General features: G+C 48.8%; 2 protein-coding genes across 2 annotated transcripts in view; both read right to left on the bottom strand.

Moving 5' to 3' along the window:
• LOC310662829 (pyrin domain-containing protein 1-like) overlaps positions 1-22600 on the bottom strand; it is a 742864-nt gene that overhangs the window by 137264 nt on the left and 583000 nt on the right. The window lies entirely within an intron of this gene.
• Positions 7266-22283, bottom strand: MAPK7 (mitogen-activated protein kinase 7). The gene is made up of 7 exons (XM_083409871.1): positions 22197-22283; positions 19404-19636; positions 18027-18192; positions 15206-16335; positions 12951-13879; positions 12052-12179; positions 7266-10131 (listed from the first exon to the last, which is right to left on the bottom strand). Exons 2-7 carry the CDS (start codon positions 19621-19623, stop codon positions 9978-9980), a joined length of 2727 nt encoding a protein of 908 aa, XP_083265997.1. The 5' UTR covers positions 19624-19636; positions 22197-22283; the 3' UTR covers positions 7266-9977.

Raw genomic sequence — 22600 nt, 5'->3', positions numbered from 1 at the left:
TTCTTGCCATTGTTCTTTCGTTGGGATTTCCTCATTCTTCTGTATTGGGAAGTTTTTAATGTTTGATGTTTTATTCTGTTTAATATGCTGTTGGGAGCCTCCGAGAGTGGGCGGGGTATAAATAATAAAGTATATTATTATTATTATTAATATTATTATTATTATTATTATTATCATCATCATCATCATCATCATCTGGGAAGAGGCAGGGTCATATGAGGAAGAGGAGACAGTGGGGAAAGAAATAGGGAGTCTGGTGGGTTGGAGAAAAAACAGAGGTGCTCAGTCTGTCCCTCTAGCACCAGGGCAGGTTGGGTCTCCAGGTGTTTTGGGACTACAAACTCCCATTATCCCTAGCTAGCAGGACCAGTGGTCACGGGTGATGCACATTCCCTTTGTAACGTACTAAGTAAATTTCCCAACTTGAATTTGTATGCAGCGAGATCCCCTTTTCATAAACCTTAAATGCAGAGATTTAGTATTTTTATTATTATCTGCTGCCCGATTAACAATAGCCCAATACTGGAAACAACCTGCAGTTTTATGAGAGTATATATTTAAAGAAAATGAATAAATGAGCAAAATAGGTTAATTTGGATATACAGAAGATATTAAAAATAAATTCAAGGAACCACAGAAAGAGGGGGAAGGAAGTCAAGTTTTTAAATGTCAAAATGATTGTGTATAAAATTAGTGAAATGTATAAACTTGAAAAGTATAAATACTTTTTTTATTAAAAAAAGAACCTACAGAAATCCCCATTGAAATCTGGGTAAATAATATTTGGAATATGGGTCTATCAGGATGCCTTACTCGCCACAGAAGGGTAATTTAAAGGCACTTCAAGAATAGACCCTTTTGGCAAGACTTGGCTTCCATTCTTTTCTTTTATAAATGAGACAGAAGAGGCTTTTATTCCACCCACAACACAGGAATCTCTGCGGAGAGGATACTTGAATTGTTAATGCATAAATAAACACCTTGCTTGTCTACTGCATATTAAACTTAATGGACAAGTTACTGTGGTTATATGTTGTTCTTGTATTTACATTAAAGCCAATAAAAAATATTTGGAGGGGGAATAAAAGCATATTTGAACAACATTCCTTTTTGTTCAAGCTCTTTGTCAGAGAAGGTTCGGGACAAAATATGGTCATCTTTGGAGTCTCTGAGATTGAAGTCTGGAATGTTAGTGTTTTAGATACCAACTTTGCAGCAATTCTAGGCCTGACTGAATGTTTAGCTATATGCTCCCCATACCCTAGAGATCCAGAATTAGTGTTAAAAAAACCCAAACCATTGGGTTTTTTTTATTATCTGGGAAGAACAGAGCAGTGGAGATAATGGTGTCACCCTAATTCCGGGCAAGAAAAAAAAAGATACTCTGGCTTTAAATTTTCAAATGACTCATCGTGCCTCACCCCAGAGTGGGAGGACTTGGTTATGAATGCCGCACGCTTCACATCTCTTTTATGGCTGAGGGTATATTGCTAATCCTCTCTGGCATTGCAGATTTTGAAAGGTTCCATTCATCTAAACACAAACATTAGTCATTCAGCCCCACAGGAAGTGGAGCAAAGGACTCTCTATCTCTGCGCGGTGCTGACTCAGACCCATTCTCTCCCCCCATGACCCAGGACAGCAGAAAGAGAAGTCCAGTGTGTTACAGCAGATGGAAGAGTCGCCAAATGACTCCACTTCACCACCTCCTGCCCCATATTCCTCACTTCGGTTGTGCAATATCTGGCACTCCCCAGACTGCAGTTGGGTAACTGTTCACGTGCTCCTTGGAAAAACATAACATTATCGTCTGCAAGGTGGAGCCCTTGAAGGACAAATCAACCCACTCATATGGACAAGCTGGAACGTGTGAAGAGGAGTGCAACCAAGATGATCAAGGGTCTGGAAACCTAGCCTTAGTAGGAGGAACGGTTGAGGGAGCTGGGTCTGTTTAGCCTGGGGGGGAAGGACAGTTGAGAGGAGATACAATAGCCATCTTCAAATATCTCAAGGGCTGTCACATGGAAGATGGAGCAGGCTTGCTTTCTCCTGCTCTGGAGGCTAGGACTTGAAGCAATGCCTTCAAGTTGCAAAAAGAAGAAGAGTTTGGATTTGATATCCCACTTTATCACTACCCGAAGGAGTCTCAAAGCAGCTAACAATCTCCTTTCCCTTCCTCCCCCACAACAAACACTTTGTGAGGTGAGTGAGGCTGAGAGACTTCAGAGAAGTGTGACCAGCCCAAGGTCACCCAGCAGCTGCATGTGGAGGAGTGGGGACACGAACCCGGTTCACCAGATTATGAGCCTACCGCGCTTAACCACTACACCACACTGAATAAACACCAGGAAGAACTTTCTGACAGTAAGAGCTGTTTGATGGTGGAACAGACTCCTATGAGGGGTGGTGGACGTTCCTTCCTTGGAGGTTTTTGAACACCTGTCATGTATGATCTAGTTGCATAGCTGTCAACCGTCCCTTATTTGGTGGGAAAGTCCCTTATCCCAGTGCTGTGTCCCGCTGCTGTCCCTTATTGATGATGTCCCTTAAATTTCCCGGGTTTCAAAGTAAGCAGCTCCTCCCCCTCCCTCCCTGCTGGCCAGGGAGGATAAAGGCTCCAACTGTGTTGCTTGGCTGCGTTGCTCACCCAATAAGGAGTCTAAGAACGACTGGGGGGTGGAGCTTGCATGCCTTGTGCCGATCAAATCAGCCGCGTTGCCTGGGGACTCGCCTTTGCTCAGCGCTTCCCAGCGGAGAGGTGACGGTGGTTTCCCTTGCTGCATCCCCTTTGCCAGGTTGTTGCTCTGTGGGAACCACCGCTTGAGGCTTCATTTGGCTGCTGGCTGGGCTTTCTGTCTTTGGCTCGGAGGGGCTCAGAAGTTGAACATACCTGTGCTTGGAAAATCCCCTATTTCGGCTGCTGATCCCTTATTTTCGAGGCTGCTGGTCCCTTATTTTCAAATCTGTAAGTTGACAGCTATGTCTAGTTGAGATTCCTGGGGGGCCCTTCCAACTCTACAGTGCTACGATTGGATACTGAAATCCAATCTACAGTGCTACGATAGGATACTGAAATCACCTCTGCATGTGGCTGGACTGAAACATCGCGCCTCACTGGGACACAAGAAGTCAGCAACCAGCAAACAAAAACAGCAGGAAGTCCCCTTGTGGGGTGGAGACTTCATATTGCTTTTCGGATGAACCCACCAAGTTTCTCTTGAAAGGATCTGAACAGCAAAAGCCTAGTGGGAACAGGAAGGCAAGACCCAAAATACCAGCAAAGGATTTAATCTCTGTTGATGGCTGGGTCACGAGTGTTAACTATAATTTCCACAGGGGTTCTGGCAGAACCAAGCAATCTGGTTCTCATTATTGCAAATAAATATATTTCCCTACACCAGTAAAGTAATAAGAAAGTCCTGGCTAAATAAATCACTTGAAGTAACATTATGCTACTAAGAACATGGATTTATCATTGTTCCTCTCCGCCCCCCATCCCCCAAAATAAATCCCAGTACATTTTTTCACATTTGCTTCTCAAGAAAAGGTGAGATTGCCCACAGCGATGGCTGGTGCCCATTGGGGCTGGTAGGGCAGAATGCAGGGACACCAACTGTAGATGTAGCCAGAGCCAACCACTTTCTTCCCCCACACACTTCCCTGTTGAGTTGGGGGGACAGTGCGTCATATACCCTCAAGGACCAGCCTCCACTGAGGGCAAGCCATGTGGGGCTCATCTTGAGCTATGTCCAGTCTCTACCCCTCAATATCTGCCACCTGAGGCAGCTGCCGTCTCTCTGCCTAATGTTAGGGCCGGCCCCAACTGCAGAGCATCAAAGCAGCAGTGCCCCACAACAGACTAGATGTGTTTCAAGGAAGGACCAAGACTTGAAGGTGGTCAAGAAAACCAGTAGCAGAGCCAAAAAGGTGGTGGCATGGAGAAAAACCCTGAGCCTCAAAAACAATGTCCTGCACGAAAAGCTGTTTTTGCTTTATATTTGGGAAGAATGGGTTTACAGGTTCCTCTGCTTCTTGTCTTCCACACCCCAGATCTCTTTCCGCTGTGAAGAATTAGCTCCTTTTCACAGCACCTGAGATGGAACGAGCACTCGCACAAGCAGCATATTGCTGGCGTGTTAAGATGAGCCACACACAAGACAAAGCAGGTTTTTCCTGCCTGTTTTATCTTTCTTTCTACCCTGCCTCCTTGCATACTGCGTTTGAACGTGAATCTGAACTGATGGATTCCTCGGAATTTGGCAAGTTAACCGAAGGCTTCCTAGATCCATTTCCTGCCGTGTTAATCAAAGTATTGCCATCACATTTACTGACTAACCTTCACCAGAAAGTGCCACAGCAGGTTACAATTTAGAATTAAAAATTAAGCACAGCTGAAACAGATTGCCGTCACAGGAATTGGGTGGGTCTTGAAAACACACATCTCAGATGCCAAAGAGATGCCTCTTCAGCACTGGCCAAAAGATGTGTAGGGGGAAATCCAGATACACCTCTGTGGGGAAGGAATTCCACAGAAAATGTTCTCTCCTGGTCCATTCCCACCCCTCTGATGATCTTAACACTTGGGAGGGTCTGTAAGGAAGGGACCAGTCTTTTAAGATATTTCAGGACTCCCATTTCAGAATCCGATTGCATTTCACACATGCCATTTTCACTTGCGATCTTTTTGGTATTTAGGGTTGCACAACTGAGGGCTTATTATTATTATTATTATTATTATTATTATTATTATTATTATTATATTATGCCTGGGTTTCTGAGAAGGCAGAATTTTGCTGTATTGGTGGGGGAGAAGCACAAGAGTTTAAAGATGTCAGTCCCAATGGAGCTCAGGTGAGAAGACCTGGCATAAGCATCCAGCCACTCTCCGCTTTCGTCATCCCCGTTTGCAGAATAGGAACATTTTAAAAGTCTGACTTCAGGCCTATAAACTTTGCACCATTTCCGCCATATGCATCCCTCCCAAAGGGGCTTGTCCACACAGGTCTCCAGTTTCAGTAAAACAGCAGCTGTCACATTTAGGCCTCACTGAGCTCAGGTGAGATTTTTACCAACTCCACCTGGGCTGGTGAGGCATCTCCCAGCTGATATGCAAAAAAATTCCACCCACCTATAATCTACGCAGCTGGTAGATTGATGTGAACTGTTTTGATCCTCCCCTGTTGCCAGGCAGTAACCAACCGTCTGAATCAAAATATAGGTCGATCATTGCCATGCCAGGCTGAAGGCAGTCCGTGCCTGTAAAAGGAGCACCAGGGAAGATTTCAATAGACATGTTGTCTTGGCCAGTCACAGAGACTATAGGCTAGAACAGAGTGGGGGGGGGGCGTTGTGGCCCTCCAGATACTGATGGACTACAATTCCCATCATTCCTGATCACAGGCTATGTTGGCTGATGCTCATGGGAGCTGGAGTTCAGTAACAGCCGGAAGGTCACAGGTTCCCCATCCCTGTGGGCTTGACTCAGAATGTTTACTAAGGAGCCAAGAAAGCATTTAGTCAGTGCATGGATTTCTGCTTGAGGATTAGATGAGCCTTTGGGTCCCCCTTCCAGCTTTAGGATTCTGTAATAGGATTTTTCCACCACTTCCTTCCCTCGCAAGTCCCCTAAATCTAGCATGGGGATTTCTTCAACCGCCCGCAGAGCAGATCTGGGGACAGAAAAATTGTGCAAGCAGGAATCCTTGGGTAGATGGGATGCTTACATAGAGCTGCACTGAATACAAGCCTAAATACTCAAGTTTAGGCAACAGGGGGAACTACAGTGCAAAGCATGCAAGCCCACATGGGAGGCAGGATGCTGGGAATCAGAACTGGGGACAGCTGGTGTTGCGCTCAGGTCCTGTTTTGGGGCTTCCCACAAGCATCTGGCTGGCCCCTGTGAGAACAGGCATCAGATGGATAGCTCCATTGGTTATGGTGTCCAAACTTTTTTCAAAGAGGGCCAGATTTGATGAATTGAAGGGCCCTGGGGGCCGACCAAAGTTGTTTGGTTTTTTTAATGTACAGTAGTGCCCCGCAAGACGAATGCCTCGCAAGACGGAAAACCCGCTAGACGAAAGGGTTTTCCGTTTTTCAATGCGCTTCGCAGGACGATTTTCCCTATGGGCTTGCTTCGCAAGACGAAAATGTCTTGCGAGTCTTGAGATTTTTTTTCACTCCCCACCCCCTTTTTCTAAGCCGCTAATAATAGCCTTTTAGCAGCTAATCCGCTAAGCCTTTAATAGCCGATAATAGCCGCTAAACTGCTAATAGCGCTAATCCGCTAAGCGGCTAATAGGGTTGCTTCGCAAGACGAAAAAACCGCTAGATGAAGAGACTCACGGAACGAATTAATTTCGTCTTGTGAGGCACCACTGTATTTTTATTAAAGATTTTCTTAGTTTACAAAATATGTGCAATATCTGTCTCTCTCTTTTCTCCAAGTAACGTTTTTTACAGATCAGTTTCATTTGTTGAGACATTAGGAAGAAGAGGGAAAGGGGGGGGGAAGAGATGGTGGGGTCGGGTGGCGATGTTTCTATTGTACTTAATATATGTAGGGTTTTGTGTCAGCGTCGCTTATGCAGGTTCTGTGCTATTCACTTGTGTTCCTTTGGTTGTGAGAGAGATTGGCCTAGGATGTGGTTGTTTGTTTGTGATTGACTGTGGTGATCTTTGTTTTCATGTGTGTGTGTGTGTGTGTGTGTGTGTGAGTGGGTGTTTTGGATCAAGTTAGCCATATTGATTTGTATCCGACCAAAGTTGTTAACCTTCTTTTAGGATTGAAGTTGTTGACCTTTTTTAGGGTTGGAGTTGTTGAGGCTTTTTAAGGATTTTACCCCAGGAAATAAACTGCCACAGGGGCCAAATTAAACCGACCGGCAGGCTTTAGGCAGGATTAGGCCCCCGAAGTGGACTTTGGACATGCCTGATTTCCTCACTTGCTGACTGCGATGACACTGGGAGAGGATCCCGGCTGAAATCCTGCAGCTGCCAGTCAGTGCCACTCAGGATTACGCCTCTGAAACAGACTTTGGACATGCATGGTGCCGATAATGACAAGGTTGCAGGTTTGATCCCCGCATGGGGCAGCTGCATATTGCAGGGGGTTGGACTAGATGCTCCTCAGGGTCCCTTGCAACTCTACGATTCGAGGAAGCTGAACGAGATCGGCCACTGGCCTCATCCAACAGGGCCCTTTTTACCTGCTAGTAATCCTACAGGAAACAAGGAAAGACACAATACAAACACTGCACCACTCCGGCTTTTTATAAATCACCATTTTAATAGAAAGTTTAATGACAAAAATCATCACGAGATGGCACCATCGCTTTGGAGAAAATCCACCACACACAGCCAGCAGCACTCAAGACTCGGACTAAAGACAATGTACACACAACAGACACACACAAGAATCCATTTCAACTCTGACCTCTGAATCTTCAGAGGTGCGTTTTCTATCTCCACCCAGCTAACCAAGCACAGAAAGTATCCGAAAATCAACCCTGTGATCTGGCCAAAATCCCAACCCTCACTTCTTTGTAGGAAAATACAACTGGGGGCGAGGCTACCCTTGACAGAGGGAGAAAGAAAGAAAGAGAGAGAGAGAGAGAGAGAGAGAGAGAGAGAGAGAGAAAGGACATCATTGGTTTCTCTTGATGCCGCAGGAATAGCTGAACCCAAAATAATCTCAGTTCAAGTAAACAAGGCCCCAGTTTAATGTTCCAATGCAGTCCTGGGCTGCAGAGTTTTCCTAGTGGGCCACAATGAACCAAGAGGGAAGGTCACCTTTGCTATGCAATGCTCACGGTTCCATTGGGTGGGGGGCAGAAGAGAAATCTCTGCCACCGGTACCCCAAATGTGGAATTCTCATCTAGACAGGCGTGTTGAAAACAAGCAACGTCTTCTAGAGCTCAGCTTACATAAACGAGGCCTCAGGGCCTGCTGCACACAAGGGAAGACGGCTGGCTAAGGCACTCCTGGAAATCTGGGGCACCCTCATCTTGGTGAAAACAGGACCATCACCACCCTACGTTCTCGGCCACACTGCATCCTCCGGGACTGGAGACTCTCAACATGGCAGAGCGGCTCCTGAGGAAGGGGAAAGTCTGGCTCCTCTGTGGCGAATTTGGCGCCACGGTCTCATGGGAAGAAATGGCTGGTGGGCTGGCAAGATGGCAGCTTCAGAGGCCTTCTTGGTGACTAGGCCTGCCTGTTGCAGCCAAATGGAAGCCACCTGAAACCATCTTCATATGAGACTCGCACACAGGTCAAGAGCAGCCAGCCAGGCAAGTTAGCAGAGGGTGCAGGACCTCCCATTAGCTCAGCTGTGCATGCAGAAGGTCCCAGATTCAGATCTGATTTCAAATCCAGCTGGGGACCACCACTCCACTTGAAACCCTGGACAGCCGCTGCCAGTCAGTGTGGGCAATACTGGGCTAAAGGGACTGATGCTCAATAGGCGGGCACCGTGGGGGGTTGTCCTGAGCCATCTTCCACGTGGCAGCCGCAGGAGGAGGAGGAGTTTGGATTTGATATCCCGCTTTATCACTACCTGAAGGAGTCTCAAAGCGTCTAACAATCTCCTTTTCCCTTCCTCCCCCACAACAAACACTCTGTGAGGTGAGTGAAGCTAAGAGACTTCAGAGAAGTTTGACTAGCCCAAGGTCACCCAGCAGCTGCATGTGGAGGAGCGGGGAAGCGAACCCAGTTCACCAGATTACGAGTCCACTGCTCTTAACCACTACACCACACTGGCTCCCAAGACACACCTTCACCTGATGGGTCACGCTTGCAGGAAGGCAGGCGTTTTAGACAGAGCCAGGAAAGAGGTCCCAAAGCAGAGGAATGGCAGGGAATTGCAACTCCCCGTCAGCCAAAGGCCAGAGATGATGGGACTTGTAGTCCAGCAACACCAGAAGGGCCAATAATTTCTGCATGTCTGCTGAGGGCGGTTCAGGGTTCAATCCCTGCCATTTCCAGTTAAAAGGAACCCTGCAGAAGACTTCCCCCCAAGATCTTGGGAGATGCACCCCAAGGTCAGAATGCACAGAGCCAGGCTAGACAAACCCCCTTGGTCTACTTCAATATTAAGGCAGCTCCTTCTGTAAGGTGGCTGCCACCAACTTAGATGGCTTTCAAAGAGAATGAGGCAATAACTTGTGGAAGGTAAGGCTGTCAGTGACTGCCAACCCCATGGGCTAGCTAGCTTATTCCTCTGCTGTGAGAAGCAACATGCCCTCAAATGCTAAGAATCGCTGTTGCGCTTGCGTCGTTCTTGAGAGCTTCCTGTAGGCGTCTGATTGGCCGCTGTGAGAACAGGATGCTGGGCTGATCCAATAGGGGCCATCTTACCTCCTTATTCCCACCCCCCTTTCCCCGCAACAGGGCGATCCTCTCATACGATCCAGCGCTTTCAACACACTTTTTATAAAAGGCAAAGCGTGCTATGGCTGCGCATTTGGCACCCGTGTTTCTCTCCCGTCGTCAGTAAACGTGGAAAAAAGAAAACGCGTTTACACGGATGCTCGCTCCTCAAACAGGAGAGAGGTGTCCGGTTCTCAGGCCATGAGGCAAAAGGAAAACACAGTGAGGGGTCAGGAAGGCGTTCTCTCAGCAGGTAATGGGCAACAGGTAAGACAACAGGTAATGGATCCACCTTTTAGTGTTGTCGGCTGAGGTTGTTACCTGAACAGCTTTCATTCCTGCGTCCTGCAACACACCTGAACAGGAGGGACAGGGGTGTTGCCTGGGCCACCCGCAGACCTTTTTTGTAGAAAGTCCAAACACCGGCTCAACCCAGCTGGTGCTTTGAAAAAAAAAATGAAGGAAGGAAGGAAAAAGGCAGGCACTGCGGTGACGTTCCCAGCCAGAGTCGCCAAGAAGGCCGTAAAGAAGACCCAAGCGGGGCTCAGACTTTATCGCACCCGGCCGAAACGGAAGAGGAGGAAGACAGCGGAAGGAAGAGGCAACGTTTTCAGGCGTCCTGCAGGTCTGGAATGTCAGAGAGGATCATGGGAGAGCCCAGCTGCAGTTCCTGCTGGAGGGATTCCATGTCGGCGGGGTTCATGCGATGGACTTCCAGCCAGTCGGCGAGGAGGGAGGCCGAGAGCGGGGCAGAGTCCCCTTGACTAAGGCAGGAGGAGGAAAGAGGGGAACAGGTGAAGGACAAGACAATGGGCGAAGGACAAGACAAGGCAGATGGCCAAAAGTGTACCATTTTGCATAATGCTGTGGGTGAAAGAAAAAGTCTGGCTCTTCATGCAGGAAGGAGGGGATACAAAACCATGTAGCCCTGTGCAGTGTAGCGCCCTCTTTGGGGTGCCTGGAGCACAGCCCTTTTTGGCGCTCGGGAGATGCTGTAGGACAGGGTTTCTCAAACCTGGGTCTCCATCCGTAACTGGAAAAACCAATGGTCAGGGAGTCCAAAAAACAGCTGGAGACCCATGTTTGGGAGATCCTGCTCTAGAACAGTGTTCTTCAACGTTGCGCCTGCAAAAAAGATGTTGGTGGACTACAACTCCCATCGCCCCTGACTACTGGTAAAGGACGATGGGATCTGTAGTCCAAAAACATCCAGAGACTAAATTAAGATCAGGGCTTCCCAAACTTTGATCTGCATGTAAATATGCAATTTAAAAAATCATACACTAACTAGTTTGGGACGCGGGTGGCGCTGTGGGTTAAAGCCTCAGCGCCTAGGGCTTGCCGATCGTAAGGTCGGCGGTTCGAATCCCCGTGGCGGGGTGCGCTCCTGCTGTTCGGTCCCAGCGCCTGCCAACCTAGCAGTTCGAAAGCACATCAAAGTGCAAGTAGATAAATAGGGACCGCTTACTAGCGGGAAGGTAAACGGCATTTCCGTGTGCAGCTCTGGCTCGCCAGAGCAGCGATGTCACGCTGGCCACGTGACCCGGAAGTGTCTCTGGACAGCGCTGGCCCCCGGCCTCTTGAGTGAGATGGGCACACAACCCTAGAGTCTGTCAAGACTGGCCCGTACGGGCAGGGGTACCTTTACCTTTTACACTAACTAGCATGGTCCATTACAATTGCTACAACCGGCAGGGAAATTGTTAAGAGGTCCACCAAGACCCTCAGCAATTTTCAAGTAGTCCATGGAGTAAAAAGCTTCGGGCCGCCAGTTTAGAGCACCTGAATAGTCAGGGCACCATCCCTTTTCCTTTGATTGCCTCTTTACAAGTTTGGAATTTCTATATGCGTTGGAGCACCCTCTATAGGAGGGAAGGGGAATCTGCAGTCCTGCAGGTGTCATTTGACTAAAGCTCCCATCATCCCTGATCACTGGGCCACACGGGTTGGGGCTGAGAGGAGAGGAGGAGACTGCAGAGAAGCAGAACGAATCTGTCTTCACAGCTGAAGATACAGCTGATATCCCAAGGCCTGTACTAGCTTTTGAAGGAGGGGAACCCCATCAACAGGAAAGCTCTAGAGAGCAAAAGCACTTTTTTTCTTCCTCTAGAGAAGTTGCACTTTGTTAACTGCTGGTAAGGAAAGAACACGGGGGCAGGATACTGGGCAAAATCCATATATTTCAGGTTACTATCCTACGAATCCAAATGAGGCAAGTTGCACTGATTTTGGTCAGAGAAGGGGATGCTGAGAGCAGGCCTTGGCTGGGGAGGGCGGGGTATAAATAAAAATTATTATTATTATTATTATTATTATTTGTATATGCAGAAGAAGTCTGGAGTACTGGAATGTGTAAGCAATACGCACTGTCTGTCTGTAGCTAGGAAAGAAGTCTGAAGTGACTAATAATGTATCATTCCAGAGCTCACAAGTGACAAGACTTCTAAGCTTTAATTTAAACCACAGAGTTATCCACTGATCTTAGAATTCCAAAGCTAAAGGTCCTTTCACTTTAGCTCTCAGCTGCCCGGCCCTCAGTGATGTCAGAGCAGGTAAGCCAATGGTAGCCAACCAATCTGTGGCCATGGTCTTGAAGGAATAGGTCGTGAGCACACTAGTGAACATCTGTGAGCAAATGGCACATAGCTCTGTTCCACTTACAAGCCCAGGCAAGCAACTCTTACCTCTCTCTGTTCTCCCCAACCATGTCGAAAGATTGGTTCAGAAATTCTTCCAGGTCAAATCCAACCCCGTAGCCAGCTCCACTGCCTTTTGGGGTGCCAGAGAAAACAGGGGGCAAGAGGTCTTCCACCTGGAATCAAGTAAACAGTGGATTTATTCCTTGTGCAGAGATCAGCTTATCGCAGGTCGTCATCAGGAACCAGAAAAAATCAGTGGACAACATACACAGTAGTAGTCAATATTAATTATTACGCAGAGTACACCCACTGAAATTAAAGACTAGCATGACTAAGTTAAGTCCACTAATTTCAAATGGGTCTGCTCTGAGTAAAGATCCATTGAAATCAAACAGGGAAAGTTGGCTGAGGCGATTAAATACTATTAATACTAAACACTATTAATTTAGTCAACACCAGTGTTCTATGGATCTAGGCTACAGAGAATTTCGTTAGTGCAAAACGTTGGCAGCATTAAGATAAATTCAACAGTGTTAATAAGTTTTGATGGGAGTAATAATGGAATTCTGAATGGTTTAGTTTATATAAAATACGCAGGGATTTATGCTATGCAAAATGAACCACGGAAAGAGAAGAAGGGAAGTCATTGATATTTTAAGGTTGTTTAAATGAATGTTCTAAATTGTAACACAGAAAATTTAATAATTAATAAATTAATAAACAAAAGAGAGAGAATTTAGTTAGTGCAGCAGCGGGAGGGAGACCGGCATGGATCCAATGAGCTCTTGAGGGGCTGCCTGGAAAAAAGTCAGGTGGCCACGACCTCCTTGGCAAGTGACCCCCAGATTCTCCAAGCACCAAAAACGAAAAGGGTACCCCCCCCCCATTTCTCTAGAGAGCAACTAGCAAGAGCTTCCCCTTCAGCATACAGAAAAAGGCATCACCTGGGATTTAGACAACTGCTGTGTCACCACGTTGATATCCGGAGGCTCTGATGGCAGTCCCGGGGCCATGTGGGGCTGGGCAGATCCCCCGGCTTCATCCCCAACCAAACCCTGTGGCGGCAGCTCAGGCTTGCCCCCCACCTCTGCCAGAAACAGGGGCTGCTCCGCGCCAGCCCTGGGTCCGTAGCTCACAGCTTGCTCCGGAAGAGTACCGCTAGGGGGCGCCACCTCCGGCTGAGTCACCGGCAGCTGCCCAGCCACGGCCCAGTTTTCAGGTGCCTGGGAGACGCTGCTCCAGGCGTTGAGGGCCGCCACGCCGTAAGGGCCCTGGAAGATCTGCCCAGAGGTGTACTTGACACCGAGGAGGCACTCCGGTTTTGGGGGGCCGGGTTTTGGACACGCTGGGGCAGTGACCAAGAAGGGGGCCGGCTGCGCTGGGAAGAAGTGGACCACGTTGGCGCCGGAGCCCTGGACGGGGGCCAGCTCTGCCCCCACAGGCACGAGAGTCAGCTTGGGCCCACACAGGCCAGACACCCTCTTGTCCGGGAAGGTGAGGAAGTCGGCAGGCGTGCCGCCAGAAGGGGTCGTGGGGACGTGGCTGGCAGGGGGTGGCTGAGGCGGCAAGGGGTTGGCAGGAGGGGCCTGAGGCAGAATGTGGGCAGCTGCGTTCGCCTGAAGCGGGACGGCGGACCCGTTCTGGAGCGGCTTGTTCTGGTTACGGTCCACCATCTTGGTCCACCTTTCCAGAAGGTTCCGATCGTTCTCGGTCAGCATTCCCTTCCGCTCCCGCTCCTTCTCCTTCTTCTGCTTCTCACGCTCTTTGGCTCGCTCTTGGCGCCGCTTGCGCTTCTCCTCACGCTCGCGCTGGCGCTCCTTTGCCGTGACCGGTCTGCGGATATCGGGCGTCTCGGGCACCGTAGAGGGCGTATCTGCGGAAGAAAGGGAGAGATTGTGGGGAAGTGGATAAACACCCAGCCTTTACCGTTGCCCTGCATTGTGCAGCCGCTACGTCTATGCTCAGCGATTCAGTTTCACCTGCTTATCATACAATTCCAGATTTGGAAGAGAACCACAAGGGTAATCTAGTCCAACCCCCTGCAATGCAAGAATATGCAGGTGGCCTGAATGGGAATCGAACCCACAACCTTGGCATTATCAGCACCACACCATAACCAGCTGAGCTAACTTTCCATGGAAGGAAGCTTATGCTTGTGGGAAATCACTAAATTTGTGGATTCCACCAATAGTCCAGCTCTGCAGGAATCACTTAATACATCTTTGGAAATATCCTACAGATCACCTAGCCTACCCTTCCCTTCATGACAGGAGCTGCAGTCCACAACACCTGGAGAGTGTTAAGCAGGTGGAAAGTGGCTTAGATGGTTCTGCTGCCCATCAGCCTCTCCCTTTCTCTGCCTCCCAGAACAATTGGGAAGACTCCGCTCTCATAGGGGAACATTTCCCCCAAAATGTGAAGATCTGGTTTTCATCTTGGGGTTTCCCCAGAAACATCTGGCTAGGCCTGGTGGAAACAGGGTGGATGACACACTAGATCAGGGATGGGGACTGTGTAGTCTTCCAGTGTTCTGAAGGCTACCTTTGTAGGTGACCCGGAAACTACAACTAATCCAGAATGTGGCAGCTAGACTGGTGACTGGGAGTGGCTGCCAAAACCACATAACACTGGTCCTGAAGGACCTACATTGGCTCCCAGTACATTTCCAAGCACAATTCAAAGTGTTGGTGCTGACCTTTAAAGCCCTAAACGGCCTCAGCCCCGTATACCTGAAGGAGTGTCTCCACCCCGGACACTAAGGTCCAGCTCCGAGGGCCTTCTGGTGGTTCTCTCACTGCAAGAAGCAAGGTTACAGGAAACCAGGCAGAGGGCCTTCTCAGTAGTGGCGCCCGCCCTGTGGAACGCCCTCCCATCAGATGTCAAGGAAATAAACAACTATCTGACATTTAGAAGATATCTGAAGGCAGCCCTGTATTGGGAAGTTTTTAATGTTTGATGTTTTATTCTGTTTTTAATCTACTGGAGTGACTGGAGAAACCAGGCAGATATAAATAATAAATTATTATTATTATTATTATTATTATTATTATTAGTATTATCCCCTCTCACTGCTACCTTGCACCAAACTGCTTCCTTGAAACCCTTGGGAACCACTGCCAATCAGCGGAGCTAATCTTGACCTAGATGGACCAATGGCATGGCTCGATATACGTCAGCTTCCTTTCCTCCAAACCCTTACCTCTGGCCTTGTGCCGGAGAGTCGATGACAAAATGGCCGCCCGGAGGGCAGCCTTGGTGTCGTCCGAGATAGCGCCTTCCCGCTTCGGCGGAATGGCGGCCGGAGCGCCCTCTTCGGCCTTCACCTCCGGCTGCACAACGGCCGACGGCACCGGCGGAGAGGTGAGATCAATCGTCTCCGACAGCAAGTAGGGCCCGGGAGACGCCATGGCATAGTCTCCGTCTCCAGCCCGAGGCGAGCCGGCGCTGGGCATGTCGACGTCGCGGCAGCAGAGGAGCAACGCCTGGCCGCCTCCGCCGACGACCGCCTGCTTCAGGGCCGGCTTGAAGCTGATCTGCCGCCGAATGCCTTCCCGGCGCTCGTGGAAGTCGTTGATCTCGGCCACAATGGCCTCCTTGATCTGCTCCTTGGTGAGCACCCGCTTGTCAAAGTCGAAGTCGAAAGCCGGGACGCAGTCGGGCTCGTCGTCCGGGTCGTGGTACTTGGCCAGGAAGGGGTAGTTCAGCGCCTCCACCACGGAGATCCGCTCGCGGGGGTCGAAGCGCAGCATCTTGGAGAGCAAGGCCAAGGCCTTGCGGTCGGCGTTCTGGTAGAGGCTCTCCCAAGGCACCGGCTGGCGCGACGGCAGGCTCTGGACGTAGGCGCGCACGCGGTCGGCCCCGATAGAGTGGACCACTTTGGCCGGAGGGGTTCCCAGCACCGTGATGATCAGCTGCAGCTGGTGGATGTAGTTCTTCCCCGGGAACAGCTGCTTCCGCCCCAGCATCTCGGCAAAGATGCACCCAACCGACCACATGTCGATGGCTTCCGTGTACTCGTGGAGGGAGAGCATCAGCTCCGGGGCCCGGTACCAGCGCGTGGCCACGTACTCGGTCATGAAGTACTTGTACTCGTCGGGCTTGGTGCAGAGGCCGCGGGCCATGCCGAAGTCGCCGATCTTGAGCTCGCAGTTCTCGTTGATCAGGAGGTTGCTGGGCTTCAGGTCCCGGTGGATGACATTGGCCGAGTGGATGTACTTGAGGCCCCGGAGGAGCTGGTAGAGGAAGTAGCGCACGTGCTCCAAGGTGAGGGGCTGAGAGGAGTGGATGATCTGGTGCAGGTCGCTCTCCATCAGGTCCAGCACAACGTACCTGGCCAAGGGAAGAGCAGGCGTGGTCAGTCAAGGAGAGAACCTGAATACTGTTCCACCACAATATTCCCTGGGGGCCTTTTGGCCGGACTCTGTCTCTCTCTCACTCTCTCTTTTCATATCATTTTTTAAATATAAAATTTAATTGGTTTTTCAAATTAAAATTTTACACAGATATATCAAACGTAACCCCTTCATGGATCACTGCCTTGCCGTGGCGAAGGGGCTTGAAGAACTCAGAGAAGCTATGAACTATGCCGAGCAGGGCACCCATGATGAACAGGTCATAGTGGAGAGTTTTGACCAAACGTGATCCACCTGGAGCAGGAATCGGCAAGCCACTCCAGTATCCCTGCCAAGAAAACTCCATGGACAAAGACAACAGGCATATAAAAGTTATGACGCTGGAAGATGAGCCCCTCAGGTCGGAAGGCGTCCAACATGCTACTGGGGAAGAGCGGAGGACAAGTACAAGTAGATCCAGAGCTGATGAAGTGGCTGGGCCAAAGCCGAAAGGACGCTCAGTTGCGGATATGCATGGAAGCGAAAGGAAAGTCCAATGCTGTAAAGAAAAATATTGCATATGGAGGGCACAAGGAGAAGGGGACGACAGAGGACGAGATGGTTAGACAGTGTTCTCGAAGCTACAAACATGAATCTGACCAAACTGCGGGTGGCAGTGGAAGACTGGAGTGCCTGGCGTGCTCTGGTCCATGGGGTCACGAAGAGTCGGACACGACTGAACGACTAAACAACAACAACATCAAACGTAAATCATAAAAACAAGATTCCAAAGAATCTCCTGGACTTCTGTCCTTCCCTTTGTGGGTCCTATTATTAATCCTTTCATCCCTCATCTTTTATGATAATCCAAATCCTTTATCTCTTCCATTATATACAGAATTCCTTTCCATATCATTTTTACTAAGTCTCCAAAAATATTTCAAAGCATAAATATATCAACATATACTTTTTTAAAAACATACAAAGTTTCTTCTTGACTTCCCGCCTCTTCTTTCCCGATGTTTGTTTTTTATTCCTTTTTATTACTGTTTTGCAGCACATCTATTTGTATTGTCTAAAGCCTGCTACCATGAAATCTACTGCTTATATTTCAAACCCTGCCAGCGACTTCATATACAGGTGATCATTGGATAGATCAGTGGTCTCCATTCTTCCTTAAACACATCATCATTATGCCCTCTTGATTTGGTAGTTAATTTTGTCGTTTCAGCCTATTCCATGATATACAGTGGTGCCCCGCAAGATGAATGCCTCGCAAGACGGAAAACCCGCTAGACGAAAGGGTTTTTCGTTTTTCAATGCACTTCGCAGGGCGAATTTCCCTATGGGCTTGCTTTGCAAGACGAAAATGTCTTGCGAGTCTTGAGATTTTTTTCCGCTCCCCAACCCCTTTTTCTAAGGCGCTAAACCGCTAATAGCCTTTTAGCCGCTAATCCGCTAAGCCTTTAATAGCCTTTAATAGCCGCTAAACCGCTAATAGCGCTAATCCGTTAATCCGCTAATAGGGTTGCTTTGCAAGACGAAAAAACCGCTAGACGAAGAGACTCGCGGAACGGATTAATTTCGTATTGCGAGGCACCACTGTATTAATGACGATACTGGGAGGAAACTGAGATATATTTTTTTTAAGGGCCGCACCCCTTTATCCAGGGAAATAATAGCACTTACACAGATTTGAATTCCGCATAAGGCACAGAGGGCTTAAGGATGTCCTTGATGGCGATGATGTTGTCATGCTTGAAATGTTTGAGGATCTTCAGTTCGCGCAAAGTGCGCTTGGCGTTCATGACCACATCAAAAGCGTTGGGGATCTTCTTGATCGCCACCTGCTGGCCTGGCAAGGGAAGAGCAGGGGAAACAGGTTCAAAGCGTTAAATCAGAAAGGGATACGTCTCATACATCCGGACGCATCACTCACCTGGCCTTTCCCTCCTTCCCCTGGAGTGCATTATAGTATTTCTCCCCCTCGCAACAACCCTGTGAGGAAAGCTAGGCTAGGCTCAATGCACCTGATGTCTCCCATAAGGTTTAAAACCAGCCCCCTCTGCTTCACAAATTAGATGTGAAGGGGCAGCCCAGTTCACTTTGGCATGCAATTTTCTTGTTCACATATGGCATGTGAAGAATTGAGAACTGCTCTCTTTTTTTGTGGGGGGGGGGGGACATCCTTTGATTTTTCAATTTTTTAAAAATCATTTCTAATAACAGATTACAGAAAAAATAAAGAAAAATTAGTTTAAACATGGTAAGCTGTCACAATTGTAAATGAAGAAATATTTATTTATTGCATTTCTATCCCACATTCCCCCGCAAAAGTAGCTCAAGGTGGTTACATGGTTCTCCCCCTCCTTTAATCCTCATTTAATAATTTAATCCCCACAACAGCCCTGTGAGGTAGGTCAGTTTGAGAGGCAGAGACTGGCCCAAGGTCACCCAGGGAGCCTCATGGCTGAGTGGGGATTTGAATCCTGCTGTCTCCCAGGTCCTAGTCTGACACCACACGATAGGACACAGCTATGCAATTTAACATACCAAGAGGAAAGCGATGTGTGGCATATGATCACAAAGGGTACAGTTACAGTTCAGTTTTTAACATCAATGGGTGCGTTACCACCACCCCCCCAAACCCTGTTTATATTCCCAGCCAGGCTCCAATGAGTCAAGCTGGAGAGAGAAAAAATCCCTGGGGCATCACAGCACAGAGCAGCCAATAAGGACAAGGCCCCAAAGCCTCAATAGTCAGCTGGGGGACACAACCCGGCCTTACTGGGCAAAGCCAAAGCCTCACGCCAGTCAGACAGTGGACAACCAGGTGTCTAGAGAACCAAAACGTGAGCACAAGAGCATTCTTTCCACTTGGGATTCCCAGGAACTGGTATTCAGACGCAGACTGCCTCCAACAGTGGAGGGAGAACAAAGCCCCTGTGGAGAGACTTGTTCGCATCCATCCATTTGCACGGGCCCCACCTCTGCGCACAGTTAGAGACCAAACAACGGCATCCTCTCAGCTTCCATCCAGCCTTGGCGCTTTCCTCCCTCCCTTACCTGTGTCCTTGCGGCGTGCTGAGCTCACCACGCCGTAAGCGCCGGTGCCAATCGTCTCGATGACCTCATATTCGTCCCCCACCTCAAAGGTGACGTCGAAGGAGCGCGCCTTCAAGATGGCCAGGTTTTTGGCTGCCACCGTGGCCTGGTGAGCCGGCTCCGGCTTGGCTTGGGCCTGAGCCGCTTCCTCGCCGTCGTCTTCGATTGGTGGCTCCGCCATGGTCTGTGGGCTCCTGTCAGAAAAGGGAAAATGTGTTTAAGGAAGGACCACCGCCCTCCTTAGCAAGGGGCACCATCTACCATCCCCCTTCTGCACCGCATAAGATATGGCAGGCAGTGAAAATAAAAATAATATTAATAATTGTATTAATTGTGCCCCGCCCATCTGACTGGGTTGCCCCAGCCGCTCTGGGCGGCTTTGAGGTGTTGGCACACAGTTTCCAGGAAGAATCTCATTCAGCTCCTTCATTACACAGCTTTTGACACACAGTGAAAGTAATGCTTTTACAGTGAGCATTATTTGTTTACTGAGTAACATTTGTTTATTTAAAAATACTGCTATATGGCCTGCCTCATCAATTCTGGAGGCCATGTACAGCAATGTCCAAATGGGTATAAAAACATAATATGAGGCAGTGGAGGGTGTTTGTGTGTGTGAAATTGCAAGACTAGGGCACAGTTAAAATGATAAGTGTACCAAGTTCAACCACCACAAAGGCCGCAGACATTAAAAACATTTAAAGGAGACATTGGCAGTCCTGAGGTCATTCAGGAAGATAGGCATGATATCACTTTGATAAGCAAATTTGATAGACAGAAACAGATCTGTGTTTTTAAAAGGACACCTGAAGATGACTAATGTGTGTGTTTGCCAAGGGAATGGTAGTCCCACAGTGCAGGAATCACCACAGGAAAAGTCCTTCCGCTATGACTGTTTACTGCACTTCCATAGGCAGTGACGCAACCAGGAGGGATTCATCAGTTGATCATAATGATCATGTACGGCAGAGGTGGGGAAGCTCCAGCCCACAAGCCTAATTAGGCCCGGAATGGGTCATAATTTGGCCCCAAGGCCATTCCACCCCCAAAAAAACCACACCAACCTATCACACACTTGACACTGTAAGTGATTTCAGGTGTGCATCAGGTAAGGAAACAGCAATCGGTTGCTACCACAACCCCTTTGAAGTTTGGCAGGGGGTACCTCCACTCACTTATCAAGGTTGTGGGGGGCTTAATCCACTTCCTCACTCCTGGTGCATGAAAACAGGGGGAAAGTTATCATGGTCCCAAGATATTTAGGGCTTTCTAGGTTTGCACCAAAATATCAAACGTGACCCAGTAGGTTAGTGGTAGGCAGGCAGTATAACTCCTTTAAAAGTGGTAAAATATGTACAGTGATAATATTTCTCAGTAAGTAGCCAAGTGGCTGCGTTTTATATCAGTTACAGCTTCCAGACCAGCCTAAAAAGCAGTCCCAGACAGAGCGTGTTAGTGATACTGAGAGGCATTGTTTTTTTAAAATATTCTGCTCACATTATGTGTTCCAAACATTTTAATCAGCATTTAACCATTTTATAGTTCTCCGACTCAGGGTCCTTGATGAACAGAAAGAAGAACTATACAGTATTTCAAATATATTGGCATGCGCCAAGTTTACGTAGAGATATTAGCTACCCAATGTGGTTTATTTCCCCACCCCTCCACCCCAGATAGTTGACTTTAATTGCTAAAGCTGTCACCTAGGCAAAATATATTAAGATGAGACAACAGTACAGTGATTTGCAAATCAAGAGCAAAAAAAAAAAAAAAAAAAAATGGGGTTAGAGGATGAAAGGAGTAACAAATATCCCTGAATGGGATTTATTCCTTATTTCAGAAAACCTGGAACCCCACATTAGGAACACACTATCCCACAGAATAATAATCCTTAGCTGCTTGCACAAAGCGAAAGGAGATCAGCACACAGGTCTGTGGAGGTTCTCCATCGTCACCCAGGATATTGAGGGGGAGGCAGGTGGGAAGGACAGACAGCAGGGAATGGTGCGTGGAAGGCAAACAAACAATGGCAGCTGCCATTCTTTTTAATTTCATGGGACAGAGAAAAACGATTGGGAGGGCAGGCTGGGGGAAAATGCCAGCCGGGTCTGGGATAAGGGAGGAAGGGGACATTATGGGATGGCCAGAGCAAAGACATTATTCCCCCACCCGACATGTGGTGAAATGCTGCGAATGGGGGAAAGGGAAAGATGCCAAGGAGAGCATCTTAGCCCATCACAACCCCCCCCCCACCGGAAAGTAAATGGGAATGGAGGCTATTATGGGATAGAAGAGAAGAGAAAAGGGCTGCCCCCTCCCTATCTCCCTACAAACCAGCTGCGATAAGGATCCATCAGAAGCGGGCAGTGGGGAGACTTGGGGTTCGAGATGTCAGTAAGGAAGAATAGGGAATATTATGGAATAGAAAAGGAGGGGCTGTCTTCCGCCATGCAGTGGGTGGAGGGGAGGGCGGAGAGAAGGGGAGATCTGAGTTGGGGGGGGGGACGTGCATTTCGAGGCTTTTGGTCCTCGGGGGGCAGAAAGGGGAAAGAGGCGACGTATCGGGAGGAAGGGAGGAGAATAATAATTATAGTAGTAGTAATTTTGTTATTTATACTTATCATGGAGAGAAAGAAGCATTGCAAAGACAAGATATTGCAGTGGGAAAGGCTGAACCCTGAACCCCTTCGCCGTGCTTCTTAATGGAGGGGGGCGGAAAGAAGGGAGGGGGGGCAATGAAAGGTGCTTGCTCACCTGCCAGAATGCAAGGGGAGGCGCAGCAGCCCTCCGCCAGACTTGGGCGGTTCCCTCTCCGGTCCGCCACTCCCTCGCCCTGGCCGCCGCCGCCACCTCCTTCTTACCTCGCCTCCCCCAGAATGCCCGGATGTCACCGCTCCGAACCCGCCTGGGCCAATCAGAACGCGGGGAGGCGTGGCCTCAGCCGGCGAAGATCTAAGCGGCGGATCGTCCCAAAAAAAAAAGGAAAAAGGAAAATCCCGCCTCGCTCGCTCCAATGAGCCAATCGTAGAGCGGCAGAGAGAGAAGGCACCACTGAGAGGTGAGAGATTTGGGGGGGGGGGAGAACCACAATGGCGGGGGCGGAGCCAAAGCTCTCCTCGCACCTGGAAGCAGATGCATTGGCAGCAGTCAGAAAAGGC

This window comes from Podarcis tiliguerta, assembly GCF_965153285.1.
Source record: "Podarcis tiliguerta genome assembly, chromosome: 13".
NCBI classification, from domain to species: Eukaryota; Metazoa; Chordata; class Lepidosauria; order Squamata; family Lacertidae; genus Podarcis; species Podarcis tiliguerta.
Note: the sequence above shows the minus strand (reverse complement) of the source record. Positions and strands in the feature narration are given on the sequence as shown.

What these genes read in the sequence shown, in the direction of transcription:
- MAPK7 (XM_083409871.1), bottom strand. Translation starts at nt 19,623, where the DNA reads ATGGCGGAGCCACCAATCGAAGACGACGGCGAGGAAGCGGCTCAGGCC. An exon ending in TATGCGGAATTCAAATCTGT is followed by an intron (nt 16,336 to 18,026) that starts GTAAGTGCTATT and finishes TCCCTTGGCCAG; the next exon opens with GTACGTTGTGCTGGACCTGA. An exon ending in AGCAGTTGTCTAAATCCCAG is followed by an intron (nt 12,180 to 12,950) that starts GTGATGCCTTTT and finishes ACTTGATTCCAG; the next exon opens with GTGGAAGACCTCTTGCCCCC.